Genomic DNA, 14,332 nt, shown 5'->3' on the forward strand with positions numbered 1-14,332 from the left:
ATCGACAGAATAAGAGCAAATCTTAGATATCGTTACTAGTCTGCAGATGCGAAGACCGACAACCGCTGAAACATCTATTCTATAAGAACATTTCTGAATGGTGCTCTGAGGTATCCATTCTAACCACGAAGGCCTTCAGGGAAGCAGAGAGAGAGACGCTCAGATGAACTCTCCAACAGAAGGACGGACGATTCCAACAGAGATCACGACGACACACTGAGTGTAAATATATACTGATTGCAATTATTCCCGAACGAGTGAGTGTTCACGTGCAAAGGATTGCAGTTTTTCTCAAGTGCTAAAACACTAAAACCCATTGGCTGAACAAAGTTCTCAGTTGCCTGGACTCATTTAGTTAATTATGCAGTCTGTTGTCAATACCTTAAACCATTTCACATGGTAAAACACAATTTGCAGATCTCACTTAAGACTTTTCAGCAAAACTCTAAACACATTCTGCACTCTAATGCACATGTCATCCATACTGGTAAACACAAGTGGCAACAATCAAATACAAATAGAGAACACATGTCACTGATTTTTTTAAATTTTTATTTCACCTTTATTTAACCAGGTAGGCAACCACTCAAAATTGATTTAACCTGTTTCGAATGATGCGACACAACCAATATAAGCCAGTTCAGAGAGCAAACAGGTTGTTGAAGGTGGGAAGGAGAAAGTCTGAGAATGGATAGAAGAAACAATGTGAGAGGACGAGGACGAGTGCGTTTGCGAGGTGGGCGATGAGGAGGAAGAGGAGGAGGAGGGCAAGAAAGGAGGAGGACGAAGAAGAAGAGAAAGAGTGGAAATATCTGCTGAAATTCGAGCAACAGTCATAGACCATGTTCTTGTCCATGGACTGACAATGAGGGAAGCAGGACTTGGAGTGCAACCCAATTTGAGCCGATGTTCTGTGTCCACCACAGTAAGGACATTCAGAGAAGAGAACAGGTACAGGATACTACTGTATATTTGTAATTGCAAATTTACTGTACTACTCTATATGCAGCTGTTTCAATAGACATGTGTAAAGTGAATCACTGTATGTATTGTACTGCATGAATATGTTTTGTAACTGCACAACTACGTTGTGTAGAATTGCAAGGCTGCCACATGCAGGTGGAAGGTCAGCTGTATTCACTAGGGAGCCTGAGGCCGTTATAGTTGGCCTGGTCCTTCAAGATAATGAAATACGACTCAGAGAAATCCAGGAACGAGGGATACAAGACAACACACACACTTCCAGGGAATCGACAGCGTGAGCATTTCCACAATTGACCGTGTCCTCCATCGTAACAGGATGCGAATGAAACAAGTATACAGAGTACCTTTTGAGCGCAACTCACCAAGGGTGAAAGAACCGACGAGCTCAGTATGTGCAAGTAAGTGTACATTCAGAAACATTTACTGTAATCCAGATTGTCTACAGTACTAACACATACTATATGTGAATGACAGTACATCTTTAGTACATACAATGTATGTGAATCAGAAGCCTAATTGTACTCTACAGTATAGCACTGTCTCTGTACGACTTACAAAATCCTACATACAGTATATTGTATTTCGACACAGACAATATTTGACTTGGAATCCTTGGACAGACCCCGTGAGTTCATCTCTGTCCGTGAAGCAGGCTTCAATCTAACAAAGAGGAGAAGGAGAGGCCGAAACATGATTGGACAGCGGGCCATTGTTGAAGTCCCTGGTCGACGAGGTGGCAATGTCACATTCTGTGCTGCTATCAGCAACCATGGTGTTCTACATCACCATGTTACACTCGGGCCATATAACACCCAGCACCTTCTAAGATTTATTGCCAATCTAAGATATATTTGATTTGAGCATCAGGTTCAAGAGCAGCAGGGTTAAAGAGCTAAATGAGAATCCCATTCCCACCTATGTGATATTGTGGGACAATGTCAGTTTCCACCGAGCTGCTCAGGTAAGGGAATGGTTTAACATCAATGGGCAGTTTATGAACTTGTACCTCCCTCCATACTCGCCTTTCCTGAATCCGATTGAGGAGTTTTTCTCCTCTTTGAGATGTAAAGTGTATGATAGACAACCCCTACACCAGAGTAAACCTGCTGCAAGCCATGGATTTAGCCTGTGGTGATATAGGTGAGGAATCATGTCAGGGCTGGAAACGGCACACAAGAGGCTTCTTCCCCCGTTGGCCTCAGGAGGGACAATATTGCTTGTGATGTCGTCGAAGTGCTCTGACCTGACCCAGCCCAAAGACAAGACGAAGCACATTGGTCACATGTTTACTCCTTTGATTTTTGTCCCTTTTAGAATTGTCTCCTGTAGTGCAGTGCATCGTGGGCTGTATACTGTACCATGGCCAAACTGTATGGCCCTGAACATTGTGCTTTCCATTTATTAACAGTACTGACTGCTCAATAGATTTTGACTGGTTGCAGGCTCATATCAACAAAGAACAAGAATTACAGTATCACAGAGACAAAGGACACGTTTGTGAGATGCAGGGTACAGTACTGTAAAAATAGGGGTACAACGAGGAGGAAGAACAAAAAACTAAATTGCAAAGAGCAAAGCAGAGTAGTAATTTCTGATCCATTTTGACCTTCTATGATAGAACATGTTTTCGTTCATCAAAAGACAATGACGGAAAAATATGAATATTTTTTTTTATAAAAATGTTTTACTTCTCCCTGAGAATTGTATGTTTTAAACATTGTGTTTTCTATTTTTCGGTGTATTGTTTACTGACTGCTTGAGAGAGTATATCATTTTGATCACTTTGTTTATGATTTGAGAGCAGGGTTTGATTATGTATGAACAACAGGTAAAAACTGTTTTGAGGCGTTATGTTTCATTTTGCGAGAGGAGTCAGAGGTTATGTAAATAGTGCTTTGAAGATGAGGTTTTGTGTTTCATGTTTTCAGGAAATGGAGCAAGGTTTCAGAAATGGTGTTTTAGCAATTGAGAAAAAAAACTGTAACATTTCAATTAATATAATTATCAACTGTGTAGTGACTCTTTTTGTCTTTCCCACCCTTCTCAGTCCACACCCCCTTCTCAGTACACACCCCCTTCTCAGTACACACCCCCTTCTCAGTCCACACCCCCTTCTCAGTCCACACCCCCTTCTCAGTCCACACCCCCTTCTCAGTCCACACCCCCTTCTCAGTCCACACCCACTTCCCAGTCCACACCCCCTTCTCAGTCCACACCCCCTTCTCAGTCCACACCCCCTTCTCAGTCCACACCCCCTTCTCAGTCCACACCCACTTCCCAGTCCACACCCCCTTCCCAGTCCACACCCCCTTCTCAGTCCACACCCACTTCCCTTTGTCCACCGAGCCGTCCTATCGGCTCAGCTCACTAGGGAACCTCTTCTATCATTTCCTTGTAACCATAGCTACTGTTTGTTTGTTTATGCATTTCTGTGATTATTTAGTTAGTTACTAAATAAATGATTAAGATAATTGATGAATGCATGATTCATAGTAAAGGCTTGGTTCATGCAGATAATCAACAATTCTAAGATGTATGAGACTGAAGAATAATTAATTAGTTAGAAGACTAATTGATCAGGTATTAAAATATCTGTTAGACAAGGAAAATTATAACTTTGTAATCTGAATATTTTCCTTGGTTCTCCGACTTCCTAGTTAATTACATTTACATGATTTGTTTAATCACGTAATAATAATTACAGAGAATTGATTTGATAAAATAAGTCTTCACTTTAATGATGCCAAAGACACGACAGATAACACAATATCTTTCTCCTAGGGACAACACAATGTCTTTCTCCTAGGGACAACACAATGTCTTTCTCCTAGGGACAACACAATGTCTTTCTCCTAGGGACAACACAATGCCTTTCTCCTAGGGACAACACAATGCCTTTCTCCTAGGGACAACACAATGTCTTTCTCCTAGGAACAACACAATGCCTTTCTCCTAGGGACAACACAATGTCTTTCTCCTAGGGACAACACAATGCCTTTCTCCTAGGGACAACACAATGTCTTTCTCTTTCTCCTAGGGACAACACAATGTCTTTCTCCTAGGGACAACACAATGTCTTTCTCTTTCTCCTAGGGACAACACAATGTCTTTCTCCTAGGGACAACACAATGCCTTTCTCCTAGGGACAACACAATGCCTTTCTCCTAGGGACAACACAATGCCTTTCTCCTAGGGACAACACAATGTCTTTCTCCTAGGGACAACACAATGTCTTTCTCCTAGAGACAACACAATGCCTTTCTCCTAGGGACAACACAATGTCTTTCTCCTAGAAACAACACAATGCCTTTCTCCTAGGGACAACACAATGTCTTTCTCTTTCTCCTAGGGACAACACAATGTCTTTCTCTTTCTCCTAGGGACAACACAATGTCTTTCTCCTAGGGACAACACAATGTATTTCTCCTAGGGACAACACAAAGTCTTTCTCCTAGGGACAACACAATGTCTTTCTCCTAGGGACAACACAATGTCTTTCTCCTAGGGACAACACAATGTCTTTCTCTTTCTCCTAGGGACAACACAATGTCTTTCTCCTAGGGACAACACAATGTATTTATCCTAGGGACAACACAATGTCTTTCTCCTAGGGACAACACAATGTATTTCTCCTAGGGACAACACAATGCCTTTCTCCTAGGGACAACACAATGTCTTTCTCCTAGAAACAACACAATGCCTTTCTCCTAGGGACAACACAATGTCTTTCTCTTTCTCCTAGGGACAACACAATGTCTTTCTCTTTCTCCTAGGGACAACACAATGTCTTTCTCCTAGGGACAACACAATGTATTTCTCCTAGGGACAACACAATGTCTTTCTCCTAGGGACAACACAATGCCTTTCTCCTAGGGACAACACAATGTCTTTCCCCTAGGGACAACACAATGCCTTTCTCTTTCTCCTAGGGACAACACAATGCCTTTCTCCTAGGGACAACACAATGCCTTTCTCCTAGGGACAACACAACGTCTTTCTCCTAGGGACAACACAATGCCTTTCTCCTAGGGACAACACAACGTCTTTCTCCTAGGGACAACACAATGCCTTTCTCCTAGGGACAACACAATGCCTTTCTCCTAGGGACAACACAATGTCTTTCTCCTAGGGACAACACAATGTCTTTCTCCTAGGGACAACACAATGTCTTTCTCCTAGGGACAACACAATGTCTTTCTCCTAGGGACAACACAATGCCTTTCTCCTAGGGACAACACAATGTCTTTCTCCTAGGGACAACACAATGCCTTTCTCCTAGGGACAACACAATGTCTTTCTCCTAGGGACAACACAATGTCTTTCTCCTAGGGACAACACAATGTCTTTCTCCTAGGGACAACACAAGATCTTTCTCCTAGGAACAACACAATGCCTTTCTCCTAGGGACAACACAATGTCTTTCTCCTAGGAACAACACAATGCCTTTCTCCTAGGGGAAAACCCAGTCCTCTTATGGTCATGCAGTTCTGATTCTGTTCCACAGTTATTTTGGTAAAAAATAGTAGCCAAGACAAAGTTAACATGGACCTCTGTCTCAGTCTTGGATTGTTCCCCTAATTAAACCACTGGGGGAGGAAGAATGCAAGATAGGACTAAAACTGTGTCTGAAAGTTAAATTCTTCCTTTCCTTGTCTCCTCTCCTTCATGTCCACTGTGGATGGGATCTCTGACAGTCGTCCGTGTGGTTTCCCCTTCTCCCCCAGGTCCTCTATAATCCCTCCCCCGGCCTCCATGTCATCAGCATCATCCCTGAACCTGGGCCAATCACTGTCTCCGTCCCTGCGTTCCATGGCCTCTGGTTGGCCGTCAAGGTTGATGTGGGTGGGAGGTGAGTCGTCGTGGCCCGTGGTCGTAACACAGGTACAGTTGTCACACAGGCCAAAGCGCTTCAGTCCGTGGGACAGGGCTCCAGTGAAGCTTCGTCTGCACCCCTTACAAACCACGGGCCAACTGGAGCGGTGCACCTGGGTATCAGAGACAAAGACATGTAAACATCGTCATCAATACACACACACACACACACCCACACACACGCACACACCTGGGTATCAGAGACAAAGACATGTAAACATCGGCATCAATACACACACACACACACACACCCACACACACGCACACACACACACACACACACACACAGACACACCTGGGTATCAGAGACAAAGACATGTAAACATCGTCATCAATACACACACACACACACACACACACAAAGACTCCATTATATAATGAAAATGAAAACAAGAGGGCTGAAATGATTAATGCATTGAAGCTCACTAAAGGCTTCAGTCATATAAAAGTGATATTTATATCAGAACTGGTTCTCTATCAGATTAGTAAGAATGTCTCACCCCGTGTTCAAGAATGTCCCTTTATTTTTTCCTTTTATTCAGATTACAACCTCTCACTTTCGGTTATTTGAAAATGAAAATCTCCAAAATAATCACTATTTTTAAAACAATCCATAAAAATCTGGTTGTAATTTCAGTTTTATTTCACCAGGAAGGACAGAACAAATATTACAATAAAATATAATGGTTAAACATAATAATTGATTAAAAAATATATATATATTAATTTGGGAAAAAAATATATTTTAAATTAGTTTTATAATCTTTGTTAATGATATCACAAATATGACTGGTGGAGTTGTCAGCTAACAAAAATATGAAAATGTATCGCTCCAAAATAACAACTAATTGATTGTGGCCTTACGGCAAAAACTGGAAGCAACAAGTAGAAGGGGAAGAAAGTGTTTGAATTAAAGACCAACATTTTTAGAAAGAAAACGTACAGCTGTACCATACAGGTTGAAAAATAGTTGGGAGGAGATTTTCAATGTGTCGATATGACATTTATGGGAGGGGTTGAAAAAAACTAGTTTTAATGACTCTTAAGTAAATTTCCCACTTCAACTGTAGCTTGGAGTCATTAAAACTAGCTTGTTTTGGTGCTGTCCATATGTAGCTTGTTTTGGTACTGTCCATATGTAGCTTGTTTTGGTACTGTCCATATGTAGCTTGTTTTGGTACTGTTCATATGTAGCTTGTTTTGGTACTGTCCATATGTAGCTTGTTTTGGTACTGTTCATATGTAGCTTGTTTTGATACTGTCCATATGTAGCTTGTTTTGGTACTGTTCATATGTAGCTTGTTTTGGTACTGTTCATATGTAGCTTGTTTTGGTACTGTCCATATGTAGCTTGTTTTGGTGCTGTCCATATGTAGCTTGTTTTGGTACTGTTCATATGTAGCTTGTTTTGGTGCTGTCCATATGTAGCTTGTTTTGGTACTGTCTATATGTAACTTGTTTTGGTACTGTCCATATGTAGCTTGTTTTGGTACTGTCCATATGTAGCTTGTTTTGGTACTGTCCATATGTAGCTTGTTTTGATACTGTCCATATGTAACTTGTTTTGGTACTGTCCATATGTAGCTTGTTTTGGTACTGTCCATATGTAGCTTGTTTTGGTACTGTCCATATGTAGCTTGTTTTGGTACTGTTCATATGTAGCTTGTTTTGGTACTGTCCATATGTAGCTTGTTTTGGTACTGTCCATATGTAGCTTGTTTTGATACTGTTCATATGTAGCTTGTTTTGGTACTGTCCATATGTAGCTTGTTTTGGTACTGTCCATATGTAGCTTGTTTTGGTACTGTCCATATGTAGCTTGTTTTGATACTGTTCATATGTAACTTGTTTTGGTACTGTCCATATGTAGCTTGTTTTGGTACTGTTCATATGTAGCTTGTTTTGGTACTGTTCATATGTAGCTTGTTTTGGTACTGTTCATATGTAGCTTGTTTTGGTGCTGTTCATATGTAACTTGTTTTGGTACTGTTCATATGTAGCTTGTTTTGGTACTGTCCATATGTAGCTTGTTTTGGTGCTGTCCATGTGTAGCTTGTTTTGGTACTGTTCATATGTAGCTTGTTTTGGTACTGTTCATATGTAGCTTGTTTTGGTACTGTCCATATGTAGCTTGTTTTGGTGCTGTCCATGTGTAGCTTGTTTTGGTACTGTTCATATGTAACTTGTTCTGGTGCTGTCCATATGTAGTTTTGATGTATGGAAATTAGAGGGAAAAAAATGGATGGTGTTCAGAGATAGATGGGAGGGGTTGAGTGGAGCTGAAGGTTGGGACTGGATGGTGTTCAGAGATAGATGGGAGGGATTGAGGGGAGCTGAAGGACTGGATGGTGTTCAGAGATAGATGGGAGGGGTTGAGGGGAGCTGAATGACTGGATGGTGGTCAGAGATAGATGGAGGGGTTGAGGGGAGCTGAAGGTTGGGACTGGATGGTGGTCAGAGATAGATGGGAGGGGTTGAGGGGAGCTGAAGGACTGGATGGTGTTCAGAGATAGATGGGAGGGGTTGAGGGGAGCTGAAGGCCTGGATGGTGTTCAGAGATAGATGGGAGGGATTGAGGGGAGCTGAAGGACTGGATGGTGTTCAGAGATAGATGGGAGGGATTGAGGGGAGCTGAAGGCCTGGATGGTGTTCAGAGATAGATGGGAGGGATTGAGGGGAGCTGAAGGACTGGATGGTGTTCAGAGATAGATGGGAGGGGTTGAGGGGAGCTGAAGGCCTGGATGGTGTTCAGAGATAGATGGGAGGGGTTGAGTGGAGCTGAAGCGCTGGATGGTGTTCAGAGATAGATGGGAGGGGTTGAGGGGAGCTGAAGGACTGGATGGTGTTCAGAGATAGATGGGAGGGGTTGAGGGGAGCTGAAGGCCTGGATGGTGTTCAGAGATAGATGGGAGGGGTTGAGTGGAGCTGAAGCGCTGGATGGTGTTCAGAGATAGATGGGAGGGGTTGAGGGGAGCTGAAGGACTGGATGGTGTTCAGAGATAGATGGGAGGGGTTGAGGGGAGCTGAAGGCCTGGATGGTGTTCAGAGATAGATGGGAGGGGTTGAGGGGAGCTGAAGGTTGGGACTGGATGGTGGTCAGAGATAGATGGGAGGGGTTGAGGGGAGCTGAAGGTTGGGACTGGATGGTGGTCAGAGATAGATGGAGGGGTTGAGGGGAGCTGAAGGTTGGGACTGGATGGTGGTCAGAGATAGATGGGAGGGGTTGAGGGGAGCTGAAGGTTGGGACTGGATGGTGGTCAGAGATAGATGGAGGGGTTGAGGGGAGCTGAAGGACTGGGACTGGATGGTGGTCAGAGATACATTACCATTCAAAAGTGTTAGAACACTGACTCATTCCAGGGTTAGTGACTTCAAAACTATGAAATAACATAAATTAAATCATGTAATAACCAAAAAAAAACAGTGTTAAACAAATCTAAATACATCTTATATTTGAGATTCTTCAAAGTAGCCACCCTTTCAAATTTCTTGAAATGTTCCGTATTGACTGACCTTCATGTCTTAAAGTAATGATGGACTTTCGTTTCTCTTTGCTTATTTGAGCTGTTCTTGCATAATATGGACTTGGTCTTTTACCAAATAGGGCTATCTTCTGTTTACCACCCCTACCTTGTCACAACACAACTGACTGGCTCAAACGCATTAAGAAGGAAAGAAATTCCACAAAATGTACTTTTTAACAAGGCACACCTGTTATTTAAAATGCATTCCAGGTGACTACCTCATGAAGCTGGTTAAGAGAATGGCAAGAATGTACAAAGCTGTCATCAAGGCAAAGTTTGGCTACTTTGAAGAATCTCAAATATAGAGATTTGTTTAACACTTTTTTTGGTTACTACATGACTCCATATGTGTTATTTCATAGTTTTGATGTCTTCACTGTTATTCTACAATGTAGAAAATAATAAAAATAAAGAAAAAACCCTTGAATGAAGTGTTCTAACACTTTTGACTGGTACTGTAAATATATTAAAACAAATATGAGGGATTGGTTCAGACAACGATGCAGACAATTACATTGATAGAAGCCGCAATAGTCCCCCCCCCCCTAGACTGGTAAACACACAGACATGACCACGATGATGGTGTCCTCGTGATGAAGAACCCAATGACATGTAAACACACAGACATGACCACGATGATGGTGTCCTCGTGATGAAGAACCCAATGACATGTAAACACACAGACATGACCACGATGATGGAGTCCTCGTGATGAAGAACCCAATGGCATGTACACACACAGACATGACCACGATGATGGTGTCCTCGTGATGAAGAACCCAATGACATGTAAACACACAGACATGACCACGATGATGGTGTCCTCGTGATGAAGAACCCAATGACATGTAAACACACAGACATGACCACGATGATGGTGTCCTCGTGATGAAGAACCCAATGACATGTAAACACACAGACATGACCACGATGATGGTGTCCTCGTGATGAAGAACCCAATGGCATGTAAACACACAGACATGACCACGATGATGGTGTCCTCGTGATGAAGAACCCAATGGCATGTACACAGACACCCCGTGACAGAAGGGGAGATGGTCCATGGTCCATTACAAAAGATCAATGTCTGTCTTTATATTTTTAGACACACACACACCAGACACACACACACACACACACACACACACACACACACACACACACACACACACACACCAGACACACCACACACACACACACACACACACACACACCACACACACCAGACACACACACACCAGACACACACACACCAGACACACACACACACACACACCAGACACACACACACCAGACACACACACACCAGACACACACACTCTCTCTCTCTCTTACGCTGAGTGAGTGACTGCGGAGGTGTTCCTGCCTTGTGAACCTCTTGCCACATGTCTCACAGGGGAAGGGTCTCTCTCCAGTGTGACAACGGATGTGTCTCTTCAGGATGCCCTTCTGCTTGGCGGTGTACGGGCAGAACGGACACTTGTGGAGCTTCACCGGCACTAACAAGCCATCGCCTGTAGGGGAGGAAAGTCATATTAAACAATGAATCAATCAATCTACAGAACAAACCGACACCACCAAGCCATCTCCTGCAGGGGAGGAAAGTCAATTAAACAATTAACTATACAGTACACACTGTTACCACCAAGCACCTGCAGCATTAATGAGTCCTTCAGTCGATGTTATAAAGTGAATATAACGTCACAATTTGGTCTTTTTTAAAAGCAAATCTTCTTGTCATGAAAGTAGAAGGAAACCCTCTGGCCCCTAAACCAAAGCCTAAACCAAAGCCTAAACCAAAGCCTAAACCAAAGCCTAAACCAAAGCCTAAACCAAAGCCTAAACCAAAGCCTGAACCAAAGCCTAAACCAAAGCCTAAACCAAAGCCTAAACCAAAGCCTAAACCAAAGCCTAAACCAAAGCCTAAACCAAAGCCTGAACCAAAGCCTAAACCAAAGCCTAAACCAAAGCCTAAACCAAAGCCTAAACCAAAGCCTAAACCAAAGCCTAAACCAAAGCCTAAACCAAAGCCTGAACCAAAGCCTAAACCAAAGCCTAAACCAAAGCCTAAACCAAAGCCTAAACCAAAGCCTAAACCAAAGCCTAAACCAAAGCCTAAACCAAAGCCTGAACCAAAGCCTGAACCAAAGCCTAAACCAAAGCCTAAACCAAAGCCTAAACCAAAGCCTAAACCAAAGCCTAAACCAAAGCCTAAACCAAAGCCTAAACCAAAGCCTGAACCAAAGCCTAAACCAAAGCCTAAACCAAAGCCTAAACCAAAGCCTAAACCAAAGCCTAAACCAAAGCCTAAACCAAAGCCTGATAGTGGCAAGAAAAAAAAACACAAAAAAAGAAACAAGAAGAAACTAAAGTTTTATGTAAAACCTTATAGAGATAAAACTAACTGAATGTCATTACCTGTGTCCTCTCCGTACCAGTCGCTCTGTATCTCCATGATAGAGGACCCACCCATCCCCAGACCCTCGTCCACCCTGCCTCCCCCACCCCAGAGGCCCATTCCCTGGGCAAACATCTGGCCCTGCTCCCCTCTGTCCCTGTGGGGGCTGGAGCCGCCTCTCAACAGCACATCCATGAACTGCCTGGCGTGGCAGCCCCCGAAGCCCAGGGAGGAGCGCTCGCTGCTGGGGGAAGGGCTGGAGGACGCCAGCCTGTCATGGAGGTGGTCTGGGTGGTGGGTGTGGAGGGGGGGTCCCATAAACAACGTCAGGTCTTTGGTATCGGGAGACCCCTCCTCGGGCTCGTCATCGGGGTCGTACTCGATCTTGGGGCGCACCAGTTCTAGGGTCAACCCAGAGGAAAGGGGGTTCATCACATGGTCCCCGTGTCCGTGTGGGGTCCGGCCCACAATAACATGAGATGGGAACTCCCCTCTGGAGCTGCAGTCGCTCTCAGAGTCTCTGCTAGGGCCGGGGGGCGTGGGGACCCTGGGGAGGGCTGCTGCCGAGGATGGGGGGTCTGTGACAGTGGAAGGTGGGGATTCTGAACGTACATGAGTAACTCCGTCTCCCTCCAGTGACAACGAAGGAAGAGTTACAGCTACAGAGGCGGTGGAAGAGGGGGTTCCACTGTCAGCCGGACCGTCTCTCTCCTTCTCTTTGTTTCCATCCCTCTCTTTCTCCCTGTTACAGATCTCCAGAGAGGAGCGGATGTAGCCTTTACAGAAGGACACCACGTCAGTCATCTGCAGGTAGCTGGCCGCTGACATCACCTCGATGACGTTGTCGCTGCGCAGGTCCAGTCGGCCCGAGTACAGGAAGTCCAGGATGGAGGAGAAGGCCTCGGCCGTCACGATGTCCAGAGAGGCTGTACTGTGGTGCTGACCGCTGTCCTGAGGAGGGTGGTAGAGAGATTCAAGGAAGTAAAGTATATTGTAAACAGGCTATAAAACTAGATTAGCACTGAGATCAGAGTTTACTCAACCAGTGTCCTTTCCACAGGAGTGCCATGGGCCAACTGGGTTACTATGGCATTATCAATTTACCTTTCTTTTTAAACACGTGAAAGCATCTAGTAAAATAATACACAGGCTCCTTAATTACACATTTTGTATCAATCCCACGTTCAACTTAATAAAACGACTCACCTGTAGGTAGTGGACCAATAGGGCTCGGAAGTAGCCGCTGCCGGCGAATAGGACGTTGCGATGGGCCTTGAAGACCCGCCCCTCCACGACTATACTGCAGTCACAGAAGAAGTCTCTCTTCCGCTGCTCATTGAGCTCACACAGCAGCTTGGACTGGTAGCCTGACACCTCCATCTCCACAATTCTTTCTGATAGATAGATACAATTAGATTAGATAGATAGGGGAGAGAGGAGAGAGAGAGGGATTGAGAGAGCGAGAGCAATGTGAGATAAGACAGAGAAAGAGGGTAAGCAGCGAGAGAGAGAGAGAGATGAAGAAAGCATAGGGCTGCCTATGTACTAGTAAACAAACCCCTCGGCCAGTTCACGCTCCTCAACCTTCCACCCCAGTCCTTTGACCTCCTGGTGCAGTACATTCATGTGACCCCTGTCAACAACTAACTACACCCTCACCTTGCCTTGAAGAGAATATCCATAACTGATAACCACAGAAAGGCTCTGAGGAGAAATCTCTACACTAAAGCGATAGTAGCTAGCTAGGAGAAAGGTTTTTCCATCGTCTCCAGTACCTTTTGTAGAATCACAAATGTAGAAGTAGCTATATTTTGTAGCTAGCTAGAATACAATGTATTGATAACTATAGTAACCCATCTGTCTATGCTAGAAAACTCTGTCAGCTAGCTAGCGTTACATTTATCAAACATTCCGTACAAATGAACATAAAATGTAAACATTTAAACAAGTATAAAAACAACAATACCTGACTAAACCTTGAAATTAGTCGTAAGTTAACACACTGGTGGATAAATTGTTGTAGCCTCAGCAGCTAGCTAGCTAGCTAACCACAACAACAACCCACTTCCTCATTTCTCCATTCTGTGTGAGAGTCACAAGATTCGACCAATGAGATACGAGAGAAATGTCATGTGGCGTCTAAGAGAGGCGATCAGCCAATCACATCATGTAAAACTAGACTGGGGTGGGCTTTTAAAGATATAGCCTGTAGATGTATTTATCATCACCAGAGGGCAGAAAATCACTGCGTTAGCCCACAATATAATCGCGTGATGAACCTCTTATGTGCAAATAGGGATTGTTGCTTGTGTTTCTCTTCAACCTGTTTGGTAAACAGGGATGGGGTCAATTCCATTTCAATTGTTTACAGTTCTGAAATGTAGTTATTGCAGTTCATAAATGTTGGGCAAAATACACACATTGTCAGTGAGGCATTTCCTGAGTTGGAGTAACTCCCTAGGGTCTTCAGATCCAAGGGAATTGGATAGGGGTTGGTAGATAGTCATAAATAATAGTTCCACCTTACTGCCTGATAGGTTAGGGAGCTGAAATC

At 43.8% G+C, this 14,332-nt stretch overlaps 1 protein-coding gene across 1 annotated transcript; it reads right to left on the reverse strand.

Annotated features, from left to right (window-relative positions):
* Window positions 1-3,696: 3,696 nt before the first annotated feature.
* Window positions 3,697-13,886, reverse strand: zbtb8b (zinc finger and BTB domain containing 8B). Its single transcript, XM_036970847.1, has 5 exons — window positions 13,745-13,886; window positions 12,985-13,172; window positions 11,799-12,729; window positions 10,716-10,894; window positions 3,697-5,969 (listed from the first exon to the last, which is right to left on the reverse strand). Exons 2-5 carry the CDS (start codon window positions 13,156-13,158, stop codon window positions 5,598-5,600), a joined length of 1,656 nt encoding a protein of 551 aa, XP_036826742.1. The 5' UTR covers window positions 13,159-13,172; window positions 13,745-13,886; the 3' UTR covers window positions 3,697-5,597.
* Between the last annotated feature and the right edge of the window lie 446 nt (window positions 13,887-14,332).

The sequence above is a fragment of the Oncorhynchus mykiss genome, chromosome 32 (assembly GCF_013265735.2).
Source record: "Oncorhynchus mykiss isolate Arlee chromosome 32, USDA_OmykA_1.1, whole genome shotgun sequence".
NCBI classification, from domain to species: domain Eukaryota; kingdom Metazoa; phylum Chordata; class Actinopteri; order Salmoniformes; family Salmonidae; genus Oncorhynchus; species Oncorhynchus mykiss.